The 15,655-nt window shown below is 43.6% G+C and overlaps 1 protein-coding gene across 2 annotated transcripts in view; it reads right to left on the bottom strand.

Moving 5' to 3' along the window:
* Positions 1–15,655, bottom strand: part of GAS2 (growth arrest specific 2) — a 186,877-nt gene that overhangs the window by 61,525 nt on the left and 109,697 nt on the right. For both annotated transcript variants that reach the window (XM_084852401.1, XM_084852410.1), the window contains exon 7: positions 7,822–7,929. In XM_084852401.1, coding sequence (XP_084708527.1) covers positions 7,822–7,929 — 108 coding nt within the window. The remainder of the gene's footprint in view (positions 1–7,821; positions 7,930–15,655) is intronic.

Below are 15,655 nucleotides of genomic sequence, written 5' to 3'. Positions count from 1 at the left end.
AGCTCAAAGTGGGCTTGATGAAACAACGATCCGGTGGATCCACAGTTGGCTACAGAATCGGACTCAAAGAGTGCTTATCAATGGGACCTTCTCAAACTGGGGAGAGGTAACAAGTGGGGTACCGCTGGGCTCAGTCCTGGGCCCAGTGCTCTTCAACATTTGTATTAATGACTTGGAGGAGGAGGTGCAGGGAATGCTGATCAAATTTGCAGATGACACAAAATTGGGCGGGATAGCTAATTCTTTGGAAGACAGAAACAAAATTCAAAGTGATCTGGATAGACTGGAGCACTTGGCAGAAAACAACAGAATGACATTTAATAGGGATAAATGCCAAGTTCTACACCTAGGAAAAAGAAACCAAAAGCACAGTTAACAAGATGGGGGATACGTGGCTCAGCAACACTACAAGCGAGAAATATCTTGGAATTGTTGTCGATCACAAGCTGAATATGAGCCAACAATGTGATGTGGCTGCAAAAAAGGCAAATGCTCTTTTGGGCTGCATTAATAGAAGCATAGCTTCCAAATCCCGGGAAGCACTAGTTCCTCTCTACTCTGCACTGGTTAGGCCTCATCTGGAGTACTGTGTCCAGTTCTGGGCACCACACTTTAAGAAGGATGCAGAAAAGCTGGAGAGGGTTCAGAGGAGGGCAACAAAGATGATCAGAGGACTGGAAACAAAGCCCTATGAGGAGAGACTGAAAGAACTGGGCATGTTTAGCCTTGAGAAGAGAAGACTGAGGGGAGATATGATAGCACTCTTCAAGTACTTGAAAGGTTGTCACAGAGAAGGCCAGGATCTCTTCTTGATCATCCCAGAGTGCAGGACACGGAATAATGGGCTCAAGTTACAGGAAGCCAGATTCCGGCTGAACATCAGGAAAAACGTCCTGACTGTTAGAGCAATATGACAATGGAACCAATTACCTAGGGAGGTGGTGGGCTCTCCCACACTGGAGGCGTTCAAGACGAGGCTGGACAGCCATCTGTCAGGGATGCTCTAACTTGGATTCCTGCACTGAGCAGGGGGTTGGACTCGATGGCCTTGTAGGCCCCTTCCAACCCAACTATTCTATGATTCTATAAAATAATTTTTTAAAAAACTGTATATGATAACAGCCTTAAGATGATTTAGTTCCACTTGAGGACAGTGATCAGAAAAACTAAACATGGGTAAAAGTGTGGCCAAAATTATATATGTAGGCTGCACTAACTTCAGTTAATTGCACAGGATGAACACAATGCATTGAAAATGTGTGGGGTGGGTGGGCTCTTGTAATGTGCCATTTCCATTATGTAGAGCAGGTGTTCCCAACCTGGTGCCCTTCTGCCATTTACAGCTCTCATCGTCACTGACAATGGGTCATGCTGGCTGGGGCTGATGGCAGTTGTAATCCTAAACATCTGGGGGGTACCACAGTAGGAAGGCCAATGTAGAGACTTGTCCTACAATATTAATCCCTATGGGTTAAATCCAATGTTACACTAGCAAACTTCTGCTAGCCCATCTGGACTTTCTCCCTCTCTTCTCCCCCTTGCATCCCTTCATACCACCCAAAAATCTGTTCTGGATGGATTCCTAGCCCTTCAGGACAATATTGAGGGCACACAGGGGGTTGCAGTGGGGCGGGGGAGGGAGAGGAGGAATCACCCCTTCCCAGTTCCACTGACGGAAGTGCTTTTTGTCAACAAAACACAATTGGATTGAATTCTATGATAGCTACTTCACTTTTCTACTGCAGCTTCCACTCAATAATATCAAAATGCTCTGAATTAAGTTTCATTAGACACTAATAAGGTCAGCATCAAACGGAGAAAGACCAGCACAGAGCTTAAGTGACTGGTCTGTGATTTGTGGCTGATCTGAAATTGAAACCAGATGCCAGGTGTACGTTTCCTGAAAAGGAAAGTACACTATTTTTAATAATGGTATTGTGTGTGTGTGTGTGTGTACACACACACACGCACATGCGCGCGCGCGTGCGCGCACACACACACACTATATATATATATAGCAGCGCATGGCAAAGAAGTTCATCTGAGAACAGGCATGCTCATATTTCTTGGGGAACTTCTAGACATGACTTCAAAAGCTATGTACATCTGTGTCAAGCTGACACATGCTACAGCTCAACTCGCTGCATACAGGAGGACCAATCTGGAGAATGTTCCCCAGGCACACTGTTTTGTTATGCTTGGTGGTTGTGACTGATCTGAGTCGGTTCCAGGTCAGTGATGGGGAAATGTCAGGCAAGTTGCTTTTGAAATAAAAAGCAAACAAACTTTATATGTTTGGTAATTAGGGGTTAGGAATAAAAAAATTTGGATAGACTCAAGCTACACCTCACAGATGTCATTATCAGTATCATATGCTTAAACTAAATACGTTCTTACGTGTAGGCTTCTTGAACATGAGAAGGTACTATTATAATTATTTTTATATGAGAAACATCTTAACAAGAACATGAGAAGTTGCCTTATATCAAGTTAGACCATTGGTTCATCTAGCTTGATATTCTCTACACTGACTGGCAGCAGTTCTCTCAGGCTTCAGACTGGGGTTTTCCACAGTCCTCCCTGTTGACACAACCTGGGATCTCCTTCATGCAAGGCAAGTGCCCTACCACTGAGCTATGGCCAATTCGTAACCTTTTGACAGTCATTAATAATGTCTCCTCACTCCCCGCCCCACTGCAGATCCGTGTGCCCCTAAAAAGCCACTTCTGAGGACTGGAGGAATGGAGGTGGGTGAGGTACAGGGGTGGATGATAGAAGAGGTTTTCTGTGGCCTCTAACTTTGTAGATTTGTATGTTGCTGCTGTTTTAACGTGTGTTAGATTCTTTAGAATTGCACCTTGTTTGATTAATATCACAGTATTCTAATATAAGAATCTCGTGTAGCGCAGAGTGGTAGGCGGCAGTAATGCAACCGACACTCTCCCCATGACCTGAGTTCGATCCCAGCGGAAGCTGGGTCCCAGGTAGCCGGCTCAGGTCAACTCAGCCTTCCATCCTTCCGAGGTCGGTAAAATGAGTACCCAGCTTGCTGGGGGAAAAGTAGCCACGACTGGGGAAGGCAATGGCAAACCAACCTGCTATAGTCTGCCATGAAAACGCCAGTGCAAGCGGCGTCCCTGTAGGAGTCAATAATGACTCGGTGCTTGCACAGGAGGAATCTTTCCTTTCCTATTCTAATATAGTTTTTTGTAAGTTGTTTTGAGGCTCTTGTAGGTGAAAAAGCAGGATACACATTTCAATATAAATAATTTTAATTAATGGCTCCTTTTCTTTTCTACTCAAGTGCAAAATATGGTTCCATCTGAACCTAGGGTTTTGCTACTATACATCAATGACATCCTTGCCACTTCCATTAATAAAACACTGAGGCATGCTGGGATGTAAAACTCTAATTCCCAAGAAACACCACACAGTTGTGAGACAGAAAAGTAGTCCATTATTTTTATTTTTATGATCAGACAGACAGACAGACGTGCGTGTGTGTGTGTGTGTGTATATACACACACACACATGCACACACACAGAGCAAAACAATAAGAAATAAAATGGTAATGCACTCAAAAGCCCAAAACACAGAAGTACATTTGAAGGTGTTATGCAAAAAGATCTGTTTTATACAGAGTACTCAGCTTTTAAACTTTTTAAATCACTACCACCATTTCTAAAATATTCCAGAATGAAGCCGAAATATATGCATCTGCACTTGTTCATATGCATCTCTTTATACATCTGCTTTTTCTTTTCCTCCCATCCTTCCCTTCCCACCATTCCCTCTCTGCCAAAATGTGTATTGCAAATTTCTCAGATTTGGACCCATCTCTTTTCTATCACTTTGTAAAGTGCTACATGCACTGTTGGTGCTATATAAATAACAAACAGCAGCAATAATAATAAACATGATGTATTTTGATTATTTTTTCATCCATATTTTACTTAGGTAATAGAATGGAACAAGTCAACATTATCATACTGCCTGGTTATTTGTTAGTAAATTTCATTTAAAAAAAACATTGGATTTCAGTGCTGTCAGTCTTCATGAGACAGTCACAAACCTTTCTAGAGAGAAAGACAGAAAGGCAGGTAAGCCCCTACTAATATACTAAATCCCCAAAGAAATGTCCTGGCTCTGTTACCTTAGCAACTGCACTGCCTTTCTTAGCTAAAGTTTTCACTGTGAGTTAGCATCTTGATAACTCCTTCAGTCTTACAGGTGGAGAAGAATACTAAACATGCTCAACGTTTAGATGGATCCTATGTGTATGAGAAAGCCTATGCAATTAATACTTGGCTCCAGAAAAGGCCTTTTGCAAATGACTGATTAACTTTCTACATAAAAAGAGTAACAAGGCAAAGGTCATCTCATCTCAAACTGGGATTTAATCTATTCATAACCACTCCAAACCAGCAACTGGGTGAACCAGTACACATATGGCCTACAAATGGTTTTCTCTAAATTTCAATGTAGGAAAACTACTGATGTGCATATTTGGGTCGGATCCTGGTATTTGCAAGTGGATGGAAGCTTTTGGAAAGGGACTACCACCTTTTCCTCTTCAATGAAGCCTTTTCAAGCCCCACCCCCAAAAGCAACTCCTGAGGGTCAGGGGTGCTGCAGAACAAGGTGAGATGAGCAAGAGGGGCTGAATAAGGAGGTGAAATAGCAGGCCAGAATTGGGCAGAGGCACCTTATGCCAGCAGAGTTTCTCCACTCCTCCACCAACCCCTGCGACTCACCCAGCCCCATTTGAGAGGGTCCTCCGATCCTTAGGAGTAGCTTTTCGGAGGTGCATGGGACAGGAAAGTCCTCTTCTGAGAGATTTCTTCCAGTCACCATTCTGAGGATCTAACCCAGTGCACTGTGTGTAGATCAGTTCCTTCCATATTAAATGAAGATACATACAGACTTGCATGCACGCACACACACGACTTAAAAGTTAGTATCTCTATTTGTGCACTGCAGTGCATGTGAAACTCTGCAATGGGCAAGCCACGATAAAAGGTTTTTTTAATTAAAAAAATGAGAAATGTTCTTGCACCTCTTCGAGAATGCTGTTACTCATTTATTTATAACCAATTGCATCATTTCAGCCCTTGCTGTTGAGTGTTTAATGTTGCATTGCTTATGTAAAACACATGGGCGTAAGTCACACTGAACTTGAGTAAACTTGCATCAGATTATGTTACACATCTTAACAATGGAACAGTTAAAGATCACAAAACCATTCAAGACCAAATGTATATGCAGCCGCTTCTTGTAGTAAACATAGATGTGTGTAGAGACATGTCATATATCAAAGGCGCAGGCCTTAGCCTCAGTACTCAGCTGTACTTTGTTGTAAAACAAGTTTTAGCTTATCTGAAATGACATCTCAAGTCCTCTGTTGTTTTATGGTTTTTACAAATTCTACTGCATGCAAGTGTGTTAAAATGAGTGGTTTAATCATCAGTTTAACATACAACTAAAATGAAAATAGAGACAGGATGTAACTTATCGAGGGATCGCCAGCTTGCATCCCCAGAACCTGACTTCAGTGCCAAAAGTCAAACCCAAAATATGCTTGATAATTAAGAAGAAACCTCTTTTGAGCTCAGTTATTGTTATTTCTCTTACCACTGCATAACCACAATTAGCCCTCACACACTTGGACTTAGGGTCAGAATTTCCAAATCATACAGTATGGCTTCCCAGCAGTTTAAAAATCTTCCATATTTCTTTCTCTTTTTAAAATGTATCTAGGGGACAGAGGAAGGGTTTATCCAGATAATCAGCTGGAGCTTACCTGCCCCCTTATAAACTTAATTTCAGTCTCTGTCAGATTATCCCTGAAGCCAAAGTTCAGTGTAATTCCTATGTAATGGGAGGGGGTAGTTTTGCTGCAGTGGGGATAGCTGTTCACGACTACTTTTTTTTAACAAACAAAATGAGCATTTCAACCCTGGAGATGTTAAGCCCATAACTTTTGAAGTGCGAAATAACAACACAAAGAAATGGAGTGTTCACAAAAGTGTGGGCACGGCTGTGGATGGACCGAACTACATATTCACTTCTGGACATAGGGCTGCAATGTGATGCACAGAGACTTGGAACTGCAGAGGTACATTGAACTCAGTGGAACTTAATTCCATATACAGGATTAGGCTGGACATAATACAGCAGGGAACACTCAAACATTCAAAAACAATAATTATACAGAACTTGAAAGAAGTTCTCAAAGTATCATGGGCATGAGGAAAATGCAAAGGGTTATGTTGCTCTTCACTATTCGCATCAGAAGTGCTATTCACGTGATGACTCTGAAAGGGAGCGACTCAACCACATTTTGTACAATACTAAATATGGTTTCCAACAGATACACTTGGTAGGAGAAAAGACTGATTTGCGGCTTGAGTGTGGCGAAAATGTGCTGTACGCACACCTGAAGTGGTATCTGGAGAAAGACATTTGGATTTCCAGCAACAAGCCAGTAATGGATCCATTCATCAACCTCCCCTAACCTGATGCCCTCCAGATGTTTTGGACTACAACCCAATCATCACTGACCACTAGCTTGCTGCCTGAGGATGGTGGAACTTGTAGTCCAAAACATCTGGGGAGCACTAGGTTAAGAAGGCTGGCATACATGTTATGCAAGAAAATAATTTTCTGAAGAAGAAAAAATGATGATAAAAGCATACAGATCACCAGTGTCTTAATAATCAGATTAACTGGGAAAGGAGTACGACAAGGCTGCATATTGTCACCCTGCTTATTTAACTTATATGCAGAGTACATCATGAGAAATGCCGGGTTGGATGAATCAGAGGTCGGAATTAAGATTGCCGGGAGAATTATCAACAACCTCCGATATGCAGACGATACCACCCTAATGGCAGAAAGCGAAGAGGATCTCAAGAGCCTCTTGTTGAGGGTGAAAGAGGAGAGTGCAAAAGCTGGTTTGAAACTCAACATTAAAAAAACTAAGATCATGGCATCTGGCCCTATCACTTCCTGGCATATAGAAGGGGAAGAAATGGAAGCAGTGACAGATTTTACTTTCTTGGGCTCCAAGATCACCGCAGACGGTGACTGTAGCCATGAAATTAAAAGACGCTTGCTCCTTGGGAGGAAAGCTATGGCCAACCTAGACAGCATAGTAAGAAGCAGAGACATCACCTTGCCGACAAAGGTCCGTCTAATCAAAGCTATGGTTTTCCCAGTAGTAATGTATGGCTGTGAGAGCTGGACTATAAGGAAGGCTGAGCGCCGAAGAATTGATGCTTTCGAACTGTGGTGCTGGAGAAGACTCTTACGAGTCCCCTGGACTGCAAGGAGGTCAAATCAGTCCATCTTAAAGGAAATCAACCCTGAGTGCTCATTGGAAGGACAGATACTGAAGCTGAAGCTCCAATATTTTGGCCACCTAATGCGAAGAGAAAACTCCCTGGAAAAGACCCTGATGCTGGGAAAGACTGAAGGCAAAAGGAGAAGGGGACGGCAGAGGATGAGATGGCTAGATAGCATCACGGATGCAATGAATATGAACTTGAGCACGCTCCGGAAGAGAGCGCAGGACAGGAAGGCCTGGCGTGCTATGGTCCATGGGGTCACGAAGAGTCGGACACGACTGAACGACTGAACAACAACAAATCTAAAGACACTACTCCATCCTGATGTTCATATGCATACATGTTAATTCTGCCCTTGTAAGACTCTATGTAGTAATGGCGACATGTATATGGAAATATAATACTCAGTACAGCTTTTCCTATTAAAGTGTTCCTAGATGCCACTCTACGAAATGAATGGTAATTTTTTCTTACCCTGATGAAAAGGATCTTCTCCCCAACTCTGTATCTTCCTTGTGAAAGACGCTCCACACAAAATTTACTAGGGCATTTACAAGGAGGATCTTCAGAAATATGTTTGACCTAAAAAAGGGCACACATGTTACCATGTTAATGTGTTCAGAGAACTACTGTGCCATTATAACAGGTTATATCCAAACTTCCCTTTCAGTTATTGACATTTTTCAACTTCTATGAAATTGTACTTTCTTCTAAACTTAATAGATCTTCACACGCACGTGTGCGCACACACACAAGGGGGGAGATGGAGGGGGGGAGATGGAGGGAGGGGGGAGAGGGAGGGAGGGAGGGAGGGAGGGAGGAAGAGAAAGCAGTGGTGCAGCTAAATAATTTCAGACCCTGAACTTAACTGTCTTACCCCACACCCCACACCCATTTAGAGAGCTATGTGTATAACTTCAGTTTCACAACTAACATTTCTCTTCTCGCTCCCCCTCCATTCCATGCATTACAACTGCTTCTACATTCCTGACCTGTTAGAACAAAAAAGAAAAAAAAATATTTGCCGACTGTGATAAACAAAAAAAATATTCTGAGCACATGCAGCTTCACCATTACAAGTTAATTCATAGTACCATCATGACTATTGGAATAAAATGGACTTTTCTTTTGCTGTCCTCGTGGTAAACACATGTACTTGGTGGGAATAAGCACCGTTTTGTTGTAGAAAATAATATATTTTTACAGTAAAAATAATACAATTGTATTGTATAATACAATAATACAAATATACTACAATGATCTGTAGATGCCTGGCTAACTACACCTGACTATGAAACGTCCACTTACTATAAAAAAATAAGAAAGTATGTTGCACCAAGCAGCCCCAGCCATAGAGGACCCCAGCACATCAGTGTCAGCCAACGTGCTGAAACTGGGCCTTTTTGTCACTGCCCCCATCACCTGTCACTCTCTGGGTTATCATTTGGGGGTTCCTTGGGCTGCAGGTCTCAGGACTTCAGTTCCGTAGTTCAGACCTAGCTGTACCATTGCTACAGATAAACACCATTAGATGCACCCACCCAATTCCTAAATCCTGCACTGCTTCTTTCCCATTTACTCACTTTTGATACTCAACACAGCACTACTCCACACTGCTCAAATTATGGGGGGAAAGGTAAGGGCCCCTAGTGAAACCCACAAGCCCCACCTCCTCACCCCTCCAATTTTAATCAAATATGCCCCTCCCCAGTGGCCTTCTGAAAACAGTAGCTAAGGGGGCTGCCTCATCAGGTAAGGGAGCCAGCTTTCGTCTTTCAAGGGATGGGAGAGCCAGGGATGCTTGAGTTTGCCAAGATTCTCTAAACTGCACTTTGTAGTTTGGTTCATCTCGCTTCCATTCTTGATTGCAGCCTTTTTTTCCCATTCAAATGGGGAAAGTGTGCATTTCAAACAGAAAGAAGTGTTCATTCTCATGTGCATTTTTCCAAAAGCGCACTTTCCCTCCATTGACTAAAGCATGAAAATGTGCAATTTAAAAAAACGTGTATTTGAAACGGCACACTTTTCAAAATACACATTTTTCAAACATGATCACAACGTTTGCGAACTTTTTCTCAAAAAACAAAACAAAACCCCACAACGTTCACATTTGGGATTGCAAGTGGCGCAAGTTCAAATGATTTGCAAACTGAAACAAAATTGTCATCTATCCCTAGCTCTGCCCTCCCCCTCTGTAATTTGTGTTCAGCTGCCCCTCCTCCATCTTGTAAATACCTCCTCTTCTTCCACCATTTCACCTACAGCCTGAGGAAGCTTGGTGTGCAACAGTCTGGGACTCCAGGACTCATTTCTCCCTTTCAATGACTTCTCTCAGGTTCCAACTCATATTTTGGAAAACCCTGAACCTTGACTTCTATAACATGAAGTCTTGCTGATGCACTCCCCACAGGCATCTCCCTATGGGGAGATGTGTCACTATGTTGTGTGTTATCAGTGCTTATCATGAACAAAATCCATGAGTCTAGTTGTTTTACAGTTGCTTCTCACTTGTTCAGTAAGGTACAGTTTGAATGTGAAGCGTCTCATGGGGAAAACCCTTCCATGAAATGGTGTAGTTTGTTTAGTTGTAGACTCTGGACTTAATATTCTTCAGGGGGAGGGGTCACTACATGGTAAAGTGTATCACACCTGGACTTAAAGGCCTTGCAAGGACAGGCTGTTTTGATAGTAATGTCTATTACTTTACTTGCTTCAAAATGTAATCTAGCCCTGCTGCCCATTGGTGTCATTTGTACCAATAGTTATAATGGTATGATAATGGTATAAATGCTATGTGTAGATTCAATCCTGGTCATTCTGCTGAGTGGGGCCCTGGACCTCTGCCCGAAAGTCCTGCCCTGGATACACTGCTGCTTACATGCCCTGAGCTTAAATTGTTTAAAACTGAGTTGCTGTTCCTACATATGAAACATTAGAAATCCATGGAAGCGATGTTGATGTGGTAATGCTGCAGATTCACTTTATATAGGATGCTAGATATGTGGAATACATCATGGGACAGTATTTTTTTTCATGTGGTCATTCTCATGAAATCATGGGAAATTGATGCTGAATATTCTTTGGCATAATCCCAGATTTGAATCCTCTGAAAATAAATGGTCCTGAATCATGAAGCAAACAACCTACGTAAAGTTGTATCAGAGCGAAAACTGCCAACTGCATCCCCCCTTAATGCTTAGATTATCTCTCTGAGTGGCATTCTTCATGCTGATGGTAGCCTGATGACCCACCCATACTTTGCATTGAAAGGAAAGCTTAAGGACCACCATTTTGGGAACCACCTCTATGTGAGATACTACTGAGCTGCGTTAACATTTAGTGTATCTGGAACTTGTCAGCAAACTGAAGGGAGCACAGACATCACTGCCAAAGAGCAGATCTGGTTGAGTGAACTCTAATTTGACATTCAGGTACTAGCGTTCTTTAAAAAAAAAACCCACCCAACACTGACAAGTGCATGAATACAATAATTTCTACACAATGTAGTTTTCTAGGAGGGAAGCTGACCTAATGTGTTAATGTCAAATGAAGCAAAATGCGAGAAGCACTTTCTAAAGATTTTATCCCCTTCAGATAACATTCCAGAGACCTTTGGAGATCATAAAGTAATGATCTGGAAAGGGAGACTGAGAACAGGCTAAAATGTTCTTAGAATGCCTACTGATGAAAGATTGTTTTTTAATTTTCTTTGAAAGATTTTTCCTATGTATCAGATCATAGGAACACATGAAAAGCCTTGCTGGGTAAGACTGAGGGATGATCTAGTTCAGCATTCTGTTTCCAACAGTAGCCAACCACATGCCCCTGGGACATCCACAAACAGGACATGAAGGCCAAGAGATCATATTCTGATGTTCTGTTATATATTGTACTTGTTTATCAAAAGTCAAGAAAGATGTCTAATGCAAAGAATAAAGGCCAGTTTCAACCTGTGTATGAAGGAAGTGTGATGATCCTATGTTTGCTTGACATGGCTACTCCCATTTTACAGTGCCCAAACTCCATTTTGGAAGCCAGCAAAAGCAGTCTGACTGGATAGATGTGTTTGTCTTTTAAAGTTCTTGTTTTCTTGTCCCTTCTGGGATTCACAGTTTAAATGTCAATACGTTTTGTTACCTATCAGAGGCCTGGTTACTCAGCTGTGGTGCACAATGTCATTCACGGCTTGGGCTTTAATTGGCCATGGTTTAACTAACTTGGGGCTCTGGAAATGTGAAGGCATTGGCCGGGTTCGAATGGTCAGGGGGGGGGGAACAACACAGCGTTGGTTGTTTCTCCTGCCCCCATTCATGCCGGTCATGTGACCAGGATCACCCTAATTACCCATGCCACATTGCAGGTTGCTGTGTTATCTGAACCCAGTGTGTGGTGTGGACATAGTGACTTTTCACCCACCCTACAATATATGGCTTGCAGTACAGGTTGTAGGGTGGGTGAAATGTCACTATGCCTGCGCCACATGCCGGGTTTGGATTAGGGATGTCAGAGAATTCCGCCACAGATTTCGGTGAGGCCGAATGCCAGTGCATTCGGCCCCCCAAAATCTAAGGCGGAACAGCCTGCCACCCCCCCGCGGATCCCCCCCAAGACGAGACTTACCTGGGGCGGATCTTTCGGCCGGCGGCGGCTCCGGCGGAGGCTCAAGCGGCGGCGGCAGCCAGTCTTCCGACCGGCTGCCGCCGCCGCCATTTCCAGGCTTGTGAAAAAAAAAAAAAGACGTGATAGGCTACGTAAAGATTTACGTAGCCTATCATGGCTAGGTTTTAAAAAAAAGAAAAAAACACATGATAGGCTACGTAAATCTTTACGTACCCTATCATGGTTGGGGGTGGGTTTAAAAAAAAACAAAAATGTGTACGCAAATGGCGGCGGCTACGGCCGCCGCCATTTGCGTTCCTTCTTTTTACCATCTTAATCTACGTAAATACTTACGTAGACTATGACGGCAAAAATCAAGGGGAACGCAAATAGCGTAGCGGGCACTATTTGCGTCCCCTTTTGAGTCACCGTTTTAGCCTACGTAAAGATTTACGTAGGCTAAAACGGTGAATGAAAAAGGGACGCAAATAGCGCCCGCTACGTTATTTGCGTTCCCCTTTATTTTCGCCATCATAGTCTATGTAAATATTTACGTAGATTAAGACGGTAAAAAGAAGGAATGCAAATGGCAGCGGCCGTAGCCGCCATTTGCGTACGCGGTTGTTGTTGTTGTTTTACCCAGAGCCCTCCGTGGCCAGAAATCTGGCTGCGGACGGCTCTGGCCTGGCTGGGCCGGACCTGGCCGGCTGCTCCCCGGAGGTGCCGCGGAGCACAGCCGGCCGTTGGAGGACTCCGGGGGGAGGAATGGAGCGCCTCCCCCCCCGGCCAGGATTCCGGGGGGAGGGACAGAACGCCTCCCCCCCCACCATCAACATAATCCGCGAAAGGTAAGTCACTTCCATACATCCCTAGTTCGGATGACACGGCAACCCATGACACAGCACAGATAATTAGGGTAATCCTGGTCACACAACCGCATGAACAGGGACAGCGGAAACAACTAACACTACGTTGTTTCCCCTGCTGATCGTCGGAATCTGGCCATTATCTCATTAGCAAAGAGAAGGAAAGGAAGCTCTTCTTCTCCCTCTGTTGGTTTCAACCTGTACAGGAGATAGATAGGTGCTTAGGTGGAAATGGAGACTTTAGAGACCATGCAGTAGTGCTATCTCAGACTTTGTGTAATTGTCTAGATAAAGAACTTTTGGGATTTGTACATTTGAGCCTGGCTTTCTAATTCCATTTTAGCTAAGCAATGAAGAAAGTCATCCACTTAAATCCACTATGCAACCTCCAGACGTTTTGAATGACAACTCCCATTATCCCCAGCCAAACATGGTCAGGGATTATAGGGATTGTAGACCGAAACATCTGGAGAAAATCTGGAGGTTGCCTATCCCTGACCTGAATGAGCCAATCTTAGAACCTGTTGGGCGCATGTGCGCATTCACCATCCACAGTTTTGGATAGCCAGCACCCAAATGTGGGCATGTATTCAAACTGTAACCACGTTTCCACCTTGCAGTTAATCTGAGGACTTTCTGAATGATGCTGAACCAAATTAAATGTATGAAGTTTACATACTTCTAAAGGGAAATGGCATGGATACTTAAGAATGCTAGGCTTAGCTTGGGTTTGTTTGTTTGCAAAATCTCATCTCTCTCTCTCTCTCTCTCTCTCTCTCCATCTCTCCCCTTCTCCAGGAAAAAAAGCTCTGAAATGAAGTCCATATAAATTTTAAAATGCAGAGATTTGCAAAATTGAAAGCTTTAATATTTAGATGTACAATTCTGAGATTTGCAAGTGTATGGGAAAATTCCCACAATAATTTGGAGAAATGTTGGAATATCACCAAAAATAATCAACATATATTCCTCAACTGGAACAGCATCTTATAGCACATTATATTATAGAAATATTTGTTTTAAGGCCAAAGAAAACATTTACACCCATTTAAAAAAACCCTGACATTGTGTCATTCAAATTTTGGATCTCTTCCCGCTATCCCTCCTCTCTTTCAGGCACTGTGAGGTTTTTCCTTATCCTGCCTGTGCTGTATAACTTTTTCTTCTTGACATATCATGAGGCATATGAGCCAGTGGTTCTGAGAAAAAGTAGGAGGGGGTTTCATAAGAAAACTCTGTGGGGGTTACAGTGCCAACCCCCAATGAAAGGGATATTTTAATAACCATAGATTGTCAAGACACAAAGACCACGGAAATATGTTTCCTGGAAACGTTTTCAGCAGAGGCACTTAAGAGTGGTGGGATGGGAAGTAGTTATAGAAGCTACATGATTAGGCCTGTTTCATATATTCAGCTGGGGCAGCACTGCAGTAGTGTGCTTGAGAAATGGCATGAGCCCCTGCCCTGTGTCAAATAGCCTGCGGTGCTTACCAGAATCTCCAAGAGAACAGCCATTCATGCCTAACCCCAGTTCACATGATTTCACCACCTCCAAATGGGCGGCATTCCTCACCAACTGGGTTTCTACATGAGCAGCTGTCCAAACAGAGGGCCTAGCGTACACTGGAGGCTGTATGATGGCAGAGGGGGGCTCCTGCTGCTCCTCCATTTCACCACTGCAGCAACACCTGGGCTGAATATATGAACTGTGGATAAGGTTTGCCTTAATCCTCCTTGAGGAATTTTTCAGCATGGATATTGCTCTTTTGTCTCAGAGCGAACAGGCTATGAAGCCCTTGAGCCTGAGCTCACTGTCGTTGTTTTTCAAAAACAACAGCAGCATCACCATGCTAAAATTGGGCAGTAGGGGTGTGTGTTTTCGAATATAGGATCCAGTCCTGCTTTAGCTTTAGTCCTATTCAGGCATTCAGATCCCATGTACTCTAGACACATGAGGAGGGGAGCACACTAGCCCTGCCCCCATCCATCACTGTTTCTGTCCCACTCTAATGTGGAGGGAGAGTTTGAAGGGGACAGCTTCCTCTCTCCGTGGAGATGCTCCATGATATTTTCCTCCATCCTGATTTTCCTGGCTTCCACATCACATGGAAAGCCTCCACAGACAGAGGAGGCTCTCCCCTTTAGAAAGGCAGTCTCCATGTTAGAGGGATACATGCTGTCCTTCCTTGTATGTTTATCAGAGCTGTGCACAAATGGCCTCATTAAATTCTTCACCTTACTTGTGGACAGAGAAATCTGGGAGACAATTTCACTAAATTTCTCCGGCGGGAGGAGAAATTCTCAACCATTTCTCCCAGCTAGGGCTCCCCACTGGCAGGGCTTGTAGCACAGCTTCTTTCATTTTTCCTAAGGGATTTGGGGTTTTTCGTGCTACAACAGCATCAACTGCCTTGGCAGGCTGCCCCCCAGTTTGCATCCACTGCAGCGCAGGTGGGGACAGTGTTGTGTCCAGCTCCAGGGATGAGGTGGAGTTAGCGCTCTGCCAAAAATCTGTCCTCCAGTTTCCTGAAAGTTTTCTCCCCCCGTGAAGGAGGCTTCCTTATTCTGCCTCATTCAGGATGTTTTATAATTTATGTTTGTGGTGTTTTCAAGCTTATCTAAAGGCAGCTAGCCTCTCAGGCTGCCTGCATGTCCTGATCTGAAAAAGCCCTATGGGAGGAATTACCTCATGGCGCCTTAAACTGGGCTTTAACTGAAGTGTATGAATCTGAGGAGGCTACAGGCAGCCAGAGAGATGATTGTACAATGAAAAACAGGACACTTGGGCTCACTCCTCAGCCACCTCCTAAGTAAGGTAAGCCCAAGAAACCCAACCCCAACCC

The sequence above is a fragment of the Heloderma suspectum genome, chromosome 1, assembly GCF_057233095.1.
Source record: "Heloderma suspectum isolate Gila_16-S chromosome 1, 16-S_ref, whole genome shotgun sequence".
NCBI lineage: Eukaryota > Metazoa > Chordata > Lepidosauria > Squamata > Helodermatidae > Heloderma > Heloderma suspectum.
This window is presented reverse-complemented; position numbering and strand designations above follow the sequence as displayed.